General features: G+C 43.4%; 1 protein-coding gene across 1 annotated transcript in view; it reads left to right on the plus strand.

The window, feature by feature from the left end:
- Window positions 1–284: 284 nt before the first annotated feature.
- LOC138801949 (integrin alpha-L-like) overlaps window positions 285–14770 on the plus strand; it is an 84392-nt gene continuing 69906 nt past the window's right edge. Inside the window, exons 1-3 of the mRNA XM_069985045.1 lie at window positions 285–366; window positions 1483–1600; window positions 2416–2498. Of these exons, the coding sequence (XP_069841146.1) occupies window positions 324–366; window positions 1483–1600; window positions 2416–2498 (244 nt within the window). The 5' untranslated portion in view covers window positions 285–323. The remainder of the gene's footprint in view (window positions 367–1482; window positions 1601–2415; window positions 2499–14770) is intronic.

A 14770-nucleotide genomic window follows, 5' to 3' on the forward strand; every position in this document is an offset into this window, starting at 1 on the left:
GCGGCAGTGGCGGGGTTACAGGCGCTGATCATGGTGGGGCAGATTGTTGTGAGGAGGGGGTCACTGAGATGATTGCTGGGTTCTCACGGGAAGATGATTTACTGGTACTTCTACTTGGTTCCTGCTCCTACAATCTGCAGGTGACGGTGCATGGTGTATCTCACACTCACGCTTCCTTCCTCCCCCAGCCCCCTAAAACCACAACTATAAGGTCACCTCCTCTTCTCCTTCCTTGGGTGTCACCTCATGACTGTCTCAGCACTCTCTCAGCCCACAATCCTGTCTGTTTCTGGGTTACTGTTTGTCGGGCTATCTCGGCTCTCATGGCCGGCTCCTGGCTCCTGGTGCTGCTGTCCGTTCTTGGAGGTAGGCTTCTGGCTCCTTGTGGTGCTGCTGTCCGTTCTTGGAGGTAGGCTTCTGGCTCCTTGTGGTGCTGCTGTCCGTTCTTGGAGGTAGGCTTCTGGCTCCTGGTGCTGCTGTCCGTTCTTGGAGGTAGGCTTCTGGCTCCTGGTGCTGCTGTCCGTTCTTGGAGATAGGCTTCTGGCTCCTTGTGGTGCTGCTGTCCGTTCTTGGAGGTAGGCTTCTGGCTCCTTGTGGTGCTGCTGTCCGTTCTTGGAGGTAGGCTTCTGGCTCCTGGTGCTGCTGTCCGTTCTTGGAGGTAGGCTTCTGGCTCCTTGTGGTGCTGCTGTCCGTTCTTGGAGGTAGGCTTCTGGCTCCTTGTGGTGCTGCTGTCCGTTCTTGGAGGTAGGCTTCTGGCTCCTTGTGGTGCTGCTGTCCGTTCTTGGAGGTAGGCTTCTGGCTCCTTGTGGTGCTGCTGTCCGTTCTTGGAGGTAGGCTTCTGGCTCCTTGTGGTGCTGCTGTCCGTTCTTGGAGGTAGGCTTCTGGCTCCTGGTGCTGCTGTCCGTTCTTGGAGGTAGGCTTCTGGCTCCTGGTGCTGCTGTCCGTTCTTGGAGGTAGGCTTCTGACTCCTTGTGGTGCTGCTGTCCGTTCTTGGAGGTAGGCTTCTGACTCCTTGTGGTGCTGCTGTCCGTTCTTGGAGGTAGGCTTCTGGCTCCTTGTGGTGCTGCTGTCCGTTCTTGGAGGTAGGCTTCTGGCTCCTTGTGCTGCTGTCCGTTCTTGGAGGTAGGCTTCTGGCTCCTTGTGGTGCTGCTGTCCGTTCTTGGAGGTAGGCTTCTGGCTCCTTGTGGTGCTGCTGTCCGTTCTTGGAGGTAGGCTTCTGGCTCCTGGTGCTGCTGTCCGTTCTTGGAGGTAGGCTTCTGGCTCCTTGTGGTGCTGCTGTCCGTTCTTGGAGGTAGGCTTCTGGCTCCTTGTGGTGCTGCTGTCCGTTCTTGGAGGTAGGCTTCTGGCTCCTGGTGCTGCTGTCCGTTCTTGGAGGTAGGCTTCTGGCTCCTGGTGCTGCTGTCCGTTCTTGGAGGTAGGCTTCTGGCTGCTCAGCTCTCATCTTTCGGGGGCCTCATCTATACACTGCTGTCTCTTTTTCAGACCTGGAGTTGTCTCTCTCTTACAATGTGGAGGTCTCGGGGCACAGACTTTCCCCCACAGAGGTCGGCAGTCGCTTTGGGTACAAAGTGAGACAGTTCACTTCCAGCATTGGACAGAGGTGAGGTCTCCGGAGCATTGGCTCTAACGTTATATAGCACCGACAACGTCCATGGCTAAGATACGGCCACAGCAGCCTGCAACTACTAATATATACCGTATACATAATATAGATATATAGGATACATACCGTATACATAATATAGATATATAGGATACATACCGTATACATAATATAGATATATAGGATACATACCGTATACATAATATAGATATATAGGATACATACCGTATACATAATATAGATATATAGGATACATACCGTATACATAATATAGATATATAGGATACATACCGTATACATAATATAGATATATAGGATACATACCGTATACATAATATAGATATATAGGATACATACCGTATACATAATATAGATATATAGGATACATACCGTATACATAATATAGATATATAGGATACATACCGTACACATAATATAGATATATAGGATACATACCGTATACATAATATAGATATATAGGATACATACCGTATACATAATATAGATATATAGGATACATACCGTATACATAATATAGATATATAGGATACATACCGTATACATAATATAGATATATAGGATACATACCGTATACATAATATAGATATATAGGATACATACCGTATACATAATATAGATATATAGGATACATACCGTATACATAATATAGATATATAGGATATTATAAGACACACTATATACGTAATTTAGTTTATATGTAATGATTATATATCCTGTTCCTCTATATCCTCCGGTCACTGATTACAATGGCCGCTATCACACATTTCATCACACATTGATTCTCCTCTTAGAGTCCTCGTCGGAGATCCCGATTCCAACACGTTACAATCCTGTGATGTCAGCAGTAAAAAATGTGACAACATAACCCTGCCAAGTATGTATGTGTGCGAGTAGCTGTAACAGGGCGACTCCAGGCCGACGGAACCTCAGCGGATCACCACAACCCCTCCCCCCGCTGTGTATTATCCCCCTTATAGATGGCTCCTCTGTGTATTATCCTTATAGATGGCTCCTCTGTGTATTATCCTTATAGATGGCTCCTCTGTGTATTATCCTTATAGATGGCTCCTCTGTGTATTATCCCCCTTATAGATGGCTCCTCTGTGTATTATCCCCCTTATAGATGGCTCCTCTGTGTATTATCCCCCTTATAGATGGCTCCTCTGTGTATTATCCTTATAGATGGCTCCTCTGTGTATTATCCTTATAGATGGCTCCTCTGTGTATTATCCTTATAGATGGCTCCTCTGTGTATTATCCCCGTTATAGATGGCTCCTCTGTGTATTATCCTTATAGATGGCTCCTCTGTGTATTATCCTTATAGATGGCTCCTCTGTGTATTATCCCCCTTATAGATGGCTCCTCTGTGTATTATCCCCCTTATAGATGGCTCCTATGTGTATTATCCTTATAGATGGCTCCTCTGTGTATTATCCTTATAGATGGCTCCTCTGTGTATTATCCCCCTTATAGATGGCTCCTCTGTGTATTATCCTTATAGATGGCTCCTCTGTGTATTATCCCCCTTATAGATGGCTCCTCTGTGTATTATCCCCCTTATAGATGGCTCCTATGTGTATTATCCTTATAGATGGCTCCTCTGTGTATTATCCCCCTTATAGATGGCTCCTCTGTGTATTATCCCCCTTATAGATGGCTCCTCTGTGTATTATCCCTTATAGATGGCTCCTCTGTGTATTATCCCCCTTATAGATGGCTCCTCTGTGTATTATCCCCCTTATAGATGGCTCCTCTATGTATTATCCTCCTTATAGATGGCTCCTCTGTGTATTATCCTTATAGATGGCTCCTCTGTGTATTATCCTTATAGATGGCTCCTCTGTGTATTATCCTCCTTATAGATGGCTCCTCTGTGTATTATCCTTATAGATGGCTCCTCTGTGTATTATCCCCCTTATAGATGGCTCCTCTGTGTATTATCCTCCTTATAGATGGCTCCTCTGTGTATTATCCCCCTTATAGATGGCTCCTCTGTGTATTATCCCCCTTATAGATGGCTCCTCTGTGTATTATCCCTTATAGATGGCTCCTCTGTGTATTATCCCCCTATAGATGGCTCCTCTGTGTATTATCCCCCTTATAGATGGCTCCTCTATGTATTATCCTCCTTATAGATGGCTCCTCTGTGTATTATCCTTATAGATGGCTCCTCTGTGTATTATCCTTATAGATGGCTCCTCTGTGTATTATCCTCCTTATAGATGGCTCCTCTGTGTATTATCCTTATAGATGGCTCCTCTGTGTATTATCCCCCTTATAGATGGCTCCTCTGTGTATTATCCTCCTTATAGATGGCTCCTCTGTGTATTATCCTTATAGATGGCTCCTCTGTGTATTATCCTTATAGATGGCTCCTCTGTGTATTATCCCCCTTATAGATGGCTCCTCTGTGTATTATCCTTATAGATGGCTCCTCTGTGTATTATCCTTATAGATGGCTCCTCTGTGTATTATCCCCCTTATAGATGGCTCCTCTGTGTATTATCCTTATAGATGGCTCCTCTGTGTATTATCCCCCTTATAGATGGCTCCTCTGTGTATTATCCTTATAGATGGCTCCTCTGTGTATTATCCCCCTTATAGATGGCTCCTCTGTGTATTATCCTTATAGATGGCTCCTCTGTGTATTATCCCCCTTATAGATGGCTCCTCTGTGTATTATCCCCCTTATAGATGGCTCCTCTGTGTATTATCCTTATAGATGGCTCCTCTGTGTATTATCCTTATAGATGGCTCCTCTGTGTATTATCCTCCTTATAGATGGCTCCTCTGTGTATTATCCCCCTTATAGATGGCTCCTATGTGTATTATCCTTATAGATGGCTCCTCTGTGTATTATCCTTATAGATGGCCCCTCTGTGTATTATCCTTATAGATGGCTCCTCTGTGTATTATCCCCCTTATAGATGGCTCCTCTGTGTATTATCCTTATAGATGGCTCCTCTGTGTATTATCCTTATAGATGGCTCCTCTGTGTATTATCCTCCTTATAGATGGCTCCTCTGTGTATTATCCCCCTTATAGATGGCTCCTCTGTGTATTATCCTTATAGATGGCTCCTCTGTGTATTATCCTCCTTATAGATGGCTCCTCTGTGTATTATCCCCCTTATAGATGGCTCCTCTGTGTATTATCCCCCTTATAGATGGCTCCTCTGTGTATTATCCTTATAGATGGCTCCTCTGTGTATTGTCCTCCTTATAGATGGCTCCTCTGTGTATTATCCTCCGTATAGATGGCTCCTCTGTGTATTATCCCCCATATAGATGGCTCCTCTGTGTATTATCCCCCTTATAGATGACTCCTCTGTGTATTATCCTTATAGATGGCTCCTCTGTGTATTATCCTTATAGATGGCTCCTCTGTGTATTATCCTTATAGATGGCTCCTCTGTGTATTATCCTTATAGATGGCTCCTCTGTGTATTATCCTTATAGATGGCTCCTCTGTGTATTATCCCCCTTATAGATGGCTCCTCTGTGTATTATCCTCCTTATAGATGGCTCCTCTGTGTATTATCCTTATAGATGGCTCCTCTGTGTATTATCCCCCTTATAGATGGCTCCTCTGTGTATTATCCCCCTTATAGATGGCTCCTCTGTGTATTATCCCCCTTATAGATATCTCCTCTGTGTATTATCCTTATAGATGGCTCCTCTGTGTATTCCCCCTTATAGATGGCTCCTCTGTGTATTATCCTTATAGATGGCTCCTCTGTGTATTATCCTTATAGATGGCTCCTCTGTGTATTATCCTTATAGATGGCTCCTCTGTGTATTATCCTCCTTATAGATGGCTCCTCTGTGTATTATCCCCCTTATAGATGGCTCCTCTGTGTATTATCCCCCTTATAGATGGCTCCTCTGTGTATTATCCTTATAGATGGCTCCTCTGTGTATTGTCCTCCTTATAGATGGCTCCTCTGTGTATTATCCTCCGTATAGATGGCTCCTCTGTGTATTATCCCCCATATAGATGGCTCCTCTGTGTATTATCCCCCTTATAGATGACTCCTCTGTGTATTATCCTTATAGATGGCTCCTCTGTGTATTATCCTTATAGATGGCTCCTCTGTGTATTATCCTTATAGATGGCTCCTCTGTGTATTATCCTTATAGATGGCTCCTCTGTGTATTATCCTTATAGATGGCTCCTCTGTGTATTATCCCCCTTATAGATGGCTCCTCTGTGTATTATCCCCCTTATAGATGGCTCCTCTGTGTATTATCCCCCTTATAGATATCTCCTCTGTGTATTATCCTTATAGATGGCTCCTCTGTGTATTCCCCCTTATAGATGGCTCCTCTGTGTATTATCCTTATAGATGGCTCCTCTGTGTATTATCCTTATAGATGGCTCCTCTGTGTATTATCCCCCTTATAGATGGCTCCTCTGTGTATTATCCCCCTTATAGATGGCTCCTCTGTGTATTATCCTTATAGATGGCTCCTCTGTGTATTATCCTTATAGATGGCTCCTCTGTGTATTATCCCCCTTATAGATGGCTCCTCTGTGTATTATCCCCCTTATAGATGGCTCCTCTGTGTATTATCCCCCTTATAGATGGCTCCTCTGTGTATTATCCCCCTTATAGATGGCTCCTCTGTGTATTATCCTCCTTATAGATGGCTCCTCTGTGTATTATCCCCCTTATAGATGGCTCCTCTGTGTATTATCCTCCTTATAGATGGCTCCTCTGTGTATTATCCTCCTTATAGATGGCTCCTCTGTGTATTATCCCCCTTATAGATGGCTCCTCTGTGTATTATCCTTATAGATGGCTCCTCTGTGTATTATCCTTATAGATGGCTCCTCTGTGTATTCCCCCTTATAGATGGCTCCTCTGTGTATTATCCTTCTTATAGATGGCTCCTCTGTGTATTATCCTCCTTATAGATGGCTCCTCTGTGTATTATCCCCCTTATAGATGGCTCCTCTGTGTATTATCCTCCTTATAGATGTCTCCTCTGTGTATTATCCTCCTTATAGATGGCTCCTCTGTGTATTATCCCCCTTATAGATGGCTACTCTGTGTATTATCCTTATAGATGGCTCCTCTGTGTATTATCCTCCTTATAGATGGCTCCTCTGTGTATTATCCCCCTTATAGATGGCTCCTCTGTGTATTATCCCCCTTATAGATGGCTCCTCTGTGTATTATCCCCCTTATAGATGGCTCCTCTGTGTATTATCCCCCTTATAGATGGCTCCTCTGTGTATTATCCCCCTTATAGATGGCTCCTCTGTGTATTATCCTCCGTATAGATGGCTCCTCTGTGTATTATCCTTATAGATGGCTCCTCTGTGTATTATCCCCCTTATAGAGGGCTCCTCTGTGTATTATCCCCCTTATAGATGGCTCCTCTGTGTATTATCCCCCTTATAGATGGCTCCTCTGTGTATTATCCCCCTTATAGATGGCTCCTCTGTGTATTATCCCCCTTATAGATGGCTCCTCTGTGTATTATCCTTATAGATGGCTCCTCTGTGTATTATCCTTATAGATGGCTCCTCTGTGTATTATCCCTCTTATAGATGGCTCCTCTGTGTATTATCCCCCTTATAGATGGCTCCTCTGTGTATTATCCCCCCTTATAGATGGCCCCTCTGTGTATTATCCCCCCTTATAGATGGCTCCTCTGTGTATTATCCTTATAGATGGCTCCTCTGTGTATTATCCCCCTTATAGATGGCTCCTCTGTGTATTATCCTTATAGATGGCTCCTCTGTGTATTATCCTTATAGATGGCTCCTCTGTGTATTATCCTTATAGATGGCTCCTCTGTGTATTATCCTTATAGATGGCTCCTCTGTGTATTATCCTTATAGATGGCTCCTCTGTGTATTATCCTTATAGATGGCTCCTCTGTGTATTATCCCCCTTATAGATGGCTCCTCTGTGTATTATCCTTATAGATGGCTCCTCTGTGTATTATCCCCCTTATAGATGGCTCCTCTGTGTATTATCCTTATAGATGGCTCCTCTGTGTATTATCCCCCTTATAGATGGCTCCTCTGTGTATTATCCTCCTTATAGATGGCTCCTCTGTGTATTATCCCCCTTATAGATGGCTCCTCTGTGTATTATCCTCCTTATAGATGGCTCCTCTGTGTATTATCCCCCTTATAGATGGCTCCTCTGTGTATTATCCTTATAGATGGCTCCTCTGTGTATTATCCTTATAGATGGCTCCTCTGTGTATTATCCCCCTTATAGATGGCTCCTCTGTGTATTATCCTTATAGATGGCTCCTCTGTGTATTCCTCCTTATAGATGGCTCCTCTGTGTATTATCCTCCTTATAGATGGCTCCTCTGTGTATTATCCCCCTTATAGATGGCTCCTCTGTGTATTATCCCCCTTATAGATGGCTCCTCTGTGTATTATCCTCCTTATAGATGGCTCTTCTGTGTATTATCCCCCTTATAGATGGCTCCTCTGTGTATTATCCTTATAGATGGCTCCTCTGTGTATTATCCTTATAGATGGCTCCTCTGTGTATTATCCTTATAGATGGCTCCTCTGTGTATTATCCTTATAGATGGCTCCTCTGTGTATTATCCCCCTTATAGATGGCTCCTCTGTGTATTATCCTCCTTATAGATGGCTCCTCTGTGTATTATCCTTATAGATGGCTCCTCTGTGTATTATCCCCCTTATAGATGGCTCCTCTGTGTATTATCCTTATAGATGGCTCCTCTGTATATTATCCCCCTTATAGATGGCTCCTCTGTGTATTATCCTCCTTATAGATGGCTCCTCTGTGTATTATCCCCCTTATAGATGGCTCCTCTGTGTATTATCCTTATAGATGGCTCCTCTGTGTATTATCCCCCTTATAGATGGCTCCTCTGTGTATTATCCTCCTTATAGATGGCTCCTCTGTGTATTATCCTCCTTATAGATGGCTCCTCTGTGTATTATCCCCCTTATAGATGGCTCCTCTGTGTATTATCCTTATAGATGGCTCCTCTGTGTATTATCCTTATAGATGGCTCCTCTGTGTATTATCCCCCTTATAGATGGCTCCTCTGTGTATTATCCTTATAGATGGCTCCTCTGTGTATTATCCCCCTTATAGATGGCTCCTCTGTGTATTATCCTCCTTATAGATGGCTCCTCTGTGTATTATCCCCCTTATAGATGGCTCCTCTGTGTATTATCCCCCCTTATAGATGGCTCCTCTGTGTATTATCCTCCTTATAGATGGCTCCTCTGTGTATTATCCTCCTTATAGATGGCTCCTCTGTGTATTATCCTTATAGATGGCTCCTCTGTGTATTATCCTTATAGATGGCTCCTCTGTGTATTATCCGTATAGATGGCCCCTCTGTGTATTATCCCCCTTATAGATGGCTCCTCTGTGTATTATCCCCCTTATAGATGGCTCCTCTGTGTATTATCCTCCTTATAGATGCCTCCTCTGTGTATTATCCTTATAGATGGCTCCTCTGTGTATTATCCTTATAGATGGCTCCTCTGTGTATTATCCCCCTTATAGATGGCTCCTCTGTGTATTATCCTTATAGATGGCTCCTCTGTGTATTATCCTTATAGATGGCTCCTCTGTGTATTATCCCCCTTATAGATGGCTCCTCTGTGTATTATCCCTCCTTATAGATGGCTCCTCTGTGTATTATCCCCCTTATAGATGGCTCCTCTGTGTATTATCCTCCTTATAGATGGCTCCTCTGTGTATTATCCCCCTTATAGATGGCTCCTCTGTGTATTATCCTTATAGATGGCTCCTCTGTGTATTATCCCCCTTATAGATGGCTCCTCTGTGTATTATCCCCCTTATAGATGGCTCCTCTGTGTATTATCCTTATAGATGGCTCCTCTGTGTATTATCCCCCTTATAGATGGCTCCTCTGTGTATTATCCTTATAGATGGCTCCTCTGTGTATTATCCCCCTTATAGATGGCTCCTCTGTGTATTATCCTTATAGATGGCTCCTCTGTGTATTATCCCCCATATAGATGGCTCCTCTGTGTATTATCCTTATAGATGGCTCCTCTGTGTATTATCCTTATAGATGGCTCCTCTGTGTATTATCCTTACAGATAGCTCCTCTGTGTATTATCCTTATAGATGGCTCCTCTGTGTATTATCCCCCTTATAGATGGCTCCTCTGTGTATTATCCCCCTTATAGATGGCTCCTCTGTGTATTATCCTTATAGATGGCCCCTCTGTGTATTATCCTCCTTATAGATGGCCCCTCTGTGTATTATCCTCCTTATAGATGGCTCCTCTGTGTATTATCCCCCTTATAGATGGCTCCTCTGTGTATTATCCCCCTTATAGATGGCTCCACTGTGTATTATCCTTATAGATGGCTCCTCTGTGTATTATCCTTATAGATGGCTCCTCTGTGTATTATCCTTATAGATGGCTCCTCTGTGTATTATCCCTCCTTATAGATGGCTCCTCTGTGTATTATCCTCCTTATAGATGGCTCCTCTGTGTATTGTCCTTATAGATGGCTCCTCTGTGTATTATCCTTATAGATGGCTCCTCTGTGTATTATCCCCCTTATAGATGGCTCCTCTGTGTATTATCCCCCTTATAGATGGCTCCACTGTGTATTATCCTTATAGATGGCCCCTCTGTGTATTATCCCCCTTATAGATGGCTCCTCTGTGTATTATCCCCCTTATAGATGGCTCCTCTGTGTATTATCCCCCTTATAGATGGCTCCTCTGTGTATTATCCCCCTTATAGATGGCTCCTCTGTGTATTATCCTTATAGATGGCTCCTCTGTGTATTATCCCCCTTATAGAGGGCTCCTCTGTGTATTATCCTTATAGATGGCTCCTCTGTGTATTATCCCCCTTATAGATGGCTCCTCTGTGTATTATCCTTATAGATGGCCCCTCTGTGTATTATCCTTATAGATGGCTCCTTTGTGTATTATCCTTATAGATGGCTCCTCTGTGTATTATCCCCCTTATAGATGGCTCCTCTGTGTATTATCCCCCTTATAGATGGCTCCTCTGTGTATTATCCTCCTTATAGATGGCTCCTCTGTGTATTATCCCCCTTATAGATGGCTCCTCTGTGTATTATCCTCCTTATAGATGGCTCCTCTGTGTATTATCCCCCTTATAGATGGCTCCTCTTTGTATTATCCTTATAGATGGCTCCTCTGTGTATTATCCTCCTTATAGATGGCTCCTCTGTGTATTATCCCTCCTTATAGATGGCTCCTCTGTGTATTATCCTTATAGATGGCTCCTCTGTGTATTATCCCCCTTATAGATGGCTCCTCTGTGTATTATCCTTATAGATGGCTCCTCTGTGTATTATCCCCCTTATAGATGGCTCCTCTGTGTATTATCCCCCTTATAGATGGCTCCTCTGTGTATTATCCCCCTTATAGATGGCTCCTCTGTGTATTATCCCCCTTATAGATGGCTCCTCTGTGTATTATCCTCCTTATAGATGGCTCCTCTGTGTATTATCCCCCTTATAGATGGCTCCTCTGTGTATTATCCCCCTTATAGATGGCTCCTCTGTGTATTATCCTCCTTATAGATGGCTCCTCTGTGTATTATCCCTCCTTATAGATGGCTCCTCTGTGTATTATCCTTATAGATGGCTCCTCTGTGTATTATCCCCCTTATAGATGGCTCCTCTGTGTATTATCCCCCTTATAGATGGCTCCTCTTTGTATTATCCTTATAGATGGCTCCTCTGTGTATTATCCTCCTTATAGATGGCTCCTCTGTGTATTATCCCTCCTTATAGATGGCTCCTCTGTGTATTATCCTTATAGATGGCTCCTCTGTGTATTATCCCCCATATAGATGGCTCCTCTGTGTATTATCCTTATAGATGGCTCCTCTGTGTATTATCCTTATAGATGGCTCCTCTGTGTATTATCCTTACAGATAGCTCCTCTGTGTATTATCCTTATAGATGGCTCCTCTGTGTATTATCCTCCTTATAGATGGCTCCTCTGTGTATTATCCCCCTTATAGATGGCTCCTCTGTGTATTATCCTTATAGATGGCCCCTCTGTGTATTATCCTCCTTATAGATGGCTCCTCTGTGTATTATCCCCCTTATAGATGGCTCCTCTGTGTATTATCCCCCTTATAGATGGCCCCTCTGTGTATTATCCCCCTTATAGATGGCTCCTCTGTGTATTATCCCCCTTATAGATGGCTCCACTGTGTATTATCCTTATAGATGGCTCCTCTGTGTATTATCCTTATAGATGGCTCCTCTGTGTATTATCCTTATAGATGGCTCCTCTGTGTATTATCCCTCCTTATAGATGGCTCCTCTGTGTATTATCCTCCTTATAGATGGCTCCTCTGTGTATTGTCCTTATAGATGGCTCCTCTGTGTATTATCCTTATAGATGGCTCCTCTGTGTATTATCCCCCTTATAGATGGCTCCACTGTGTATTATCCTTATAGATGGCCCCTCTGTGTATTATCCCCCTTATAGATGGCTCCTCTGTGTATTATCCCCCTTATAGATGGCTCCTCTGTGTATTATCCCCCTTATAGATGGCTCCTCTGTGTATTATCCCCCTTATAGAGGGCTCCTCTGTGTATTATCCCCCTTATAGATGGCTCCTCTGTGTATTATCCCCCTTATAGATGGCTCCTCTGTGTATTATCCCCCTTATAGATGGCTCCTCTGTGTATTATCCTTATAGATGGCTCCTCTGTGTATTATCCCCCTTATAGAGGGCTCCTCTGTGTATTATCCTTATAGATGGCTCCTCTGTGTATTATCCCCCTTATAGATGGCTCCTCTGTGTATTATCCTTATAGATGGCCCCTCTGTGTATTATCCTTATAGATGGCTCCTTTGTGTATTATCCTTATAGATGGCTCCTCTGTGTATTATCCCCCTTATAGATGGCTCCTCTGTGTATTATCCCCCTTATAGATGGCTCCTCTGTGTATTATCCTCCTTATAGATGGCTCCTCTGTGTATTATCCCCCTTATAGATGGCTCCTCTGTGTATTATCCCCCTTATAGATGGCTCCTCTGTGTATTATCCTCCTTATAGATGGCTCCTCTGTGTATTATCCCCCTTATAGATGGCTCCTCTTTGTATTATCCTTATAGATGGCTCCTCTGTGTATTATCCTCCTTATAGATGGCTCCTCTGTGTATTATCCCTCCTTATAGATGGCTCCTCTGTGTATTATCCTTATAGATGGCTCCTCTGTGTATTATCCCCCTTATAGATGGCTCCTCTGTGTATTATCCTTATAGATGGCTCCTCTGTGTATTATCCCCCTTATAGATGGCTCCTCTGTGTATTATCCCCCTTATAGATGGCTCCTCTGTGTATTATCCCCCTTATAGATGGCTCCTCTGTGTATTATCCCCCTTATAGATGGCTCCTCTGTGTATTATCCTCCTTATAGATGGCTCCTCTGTGTATTATCCCCCTTATAGATGGCTCCTCTGTGTATTATCCCCCTTATAGATGGCTCCTCTGTGTATTATCCTCCTTATAGATGGCTCCTCTGTGTATTATCCCTCCTTATAGATGGCTCCTCTGTGTATTATCCTTATAGATGGCTCCTCTGTGTATTATCCCCCTTATAGATGGCTCCTCTGTGTATTATCCCCCTTATAGATGGCTCCTCTTTGTATTATCCTTATAGATGGCTCCTCTGTGTATTATCCTCCTTATAGATGGCTCCTCTGTGTATTATCCCTCCTTATAGATGGCTCCTCTGTGTATTATCCTTATAGATGGCTCCTCTGTGTATTATCCCCCTTATAGATGGCTCCTCTGTGTATTATCCCTTATAGATGGCTCCTCTGTGTATTATCCCTTATAGATGGCTCCTCTGTGTATTATCCTCCTTATAGATGGCTCCTCTGTGTATTATCCTTATAGATGGCTCCTCTGTGTATTATCCTTATAGATGGCTCCTCTGTGTATTATCCTTATAGATGGCTCCTCTGTGTATTATCCTTATAGATGGCTCCTCTGTGTATTATCCCTATAGATGGCTCCTCTGTGTATTATCCTTATAGATGGCTCCTCTGTGTATTCCCCCTTATAGATGGCTCCTCTGTGTATTATCCCCCTTATAGATGGCTCCTCTGTGTATTATCCCCCTTATAGATGGCTCCTCTGTGTATTATCCCCCTTATAGATGGCTCCTCTGTGTATTATCCCCCTTATAGATGGCTCCTCTGTGTATTATCCTCCTTATAGATGGCTCCTCTGTGTATTATCCTCCTTATAGATGGCTCCTCTGTGTATTATCCTTATAGATGGCTCCTCTGTGTATTATCCTTATAGATGGCTCCTCTGTGTATTATCCTTACAGATAGCTCCTCTGTGTATTATCCTTATAGATGGCTCCTCTGTGTATTATCCTTATAGATGGCTCCTCTGTGTATTATCCTTATAGATGGCTCTTCTGTGTATTATCCCCCTTATAGATGGCTCCTCTGTGTATTATCCTCCTTATAGATGGCTCCTCTGTGTATTATCCTTATAGATGGCTCCTCTGTGTATTATCCTTATAGATGGCTCCTCTGTGTATTATCCCCCTTATAGATGGCTCCTCTGTGTATTATCCTCCTTATAGATGGCTCCTCTGTGTATTATCCCTATAGATGGCTCCTCTGTGTATTATCCTTATAGATGGCTCCTCTGTGTATTATCCTTATAGATGGCTCCTCTGTGTATTATCCTTATAGATGGCTCCTCTGTGTATTCCCCCTTATAGATGGCTCCTCTGTGTATTATCCTTCTTATAGATGGCTCCTCTGTGTATTATCCTCCTTATAGATGGCTCCTCTGTGTATTATCCCCCTTATAGATGGCTCCTCTGTGTATTATCCCCCTTATAGATGGCTCCTCTGTGTATTATCCCCCTTATAGATGGCTCCTCTGTGTATTATCCCTCCTTATAGATGGCTCCTCTGTGTATTATCCTTATAGATGGCTACTCTGTGTATTATCCCCCTTATAGATGGCTCCTCTGTGTATTATCCTTATAGATGGCTCCTCTGTGTATTATCCCCCTTATAGATGGCTCCTCTGTGTATTATCCCCCATATAGATGGCTCCTCTGTGTATTATCCTCCGTATAGATGGCTCCTCTGTGTATTATCCTTATAGATGGCT

The sequence above is a fragment of the Dendropsophus ebraccatus genome, chromosome 9 (assembly GCF_027789765.1).
Source record: "Dendropsophus ebraccatus isolate aDenEbr1 chromosome 9, aDenEbr1.pat, whole genome shotgun sequence".
Classification (NCBI taxonomy): Eukaryota; Metazoa; Chordata; class Amphibia; order Anura; family Hylidae; genus Dendropsophus; species Dendropsophus ebraccatus.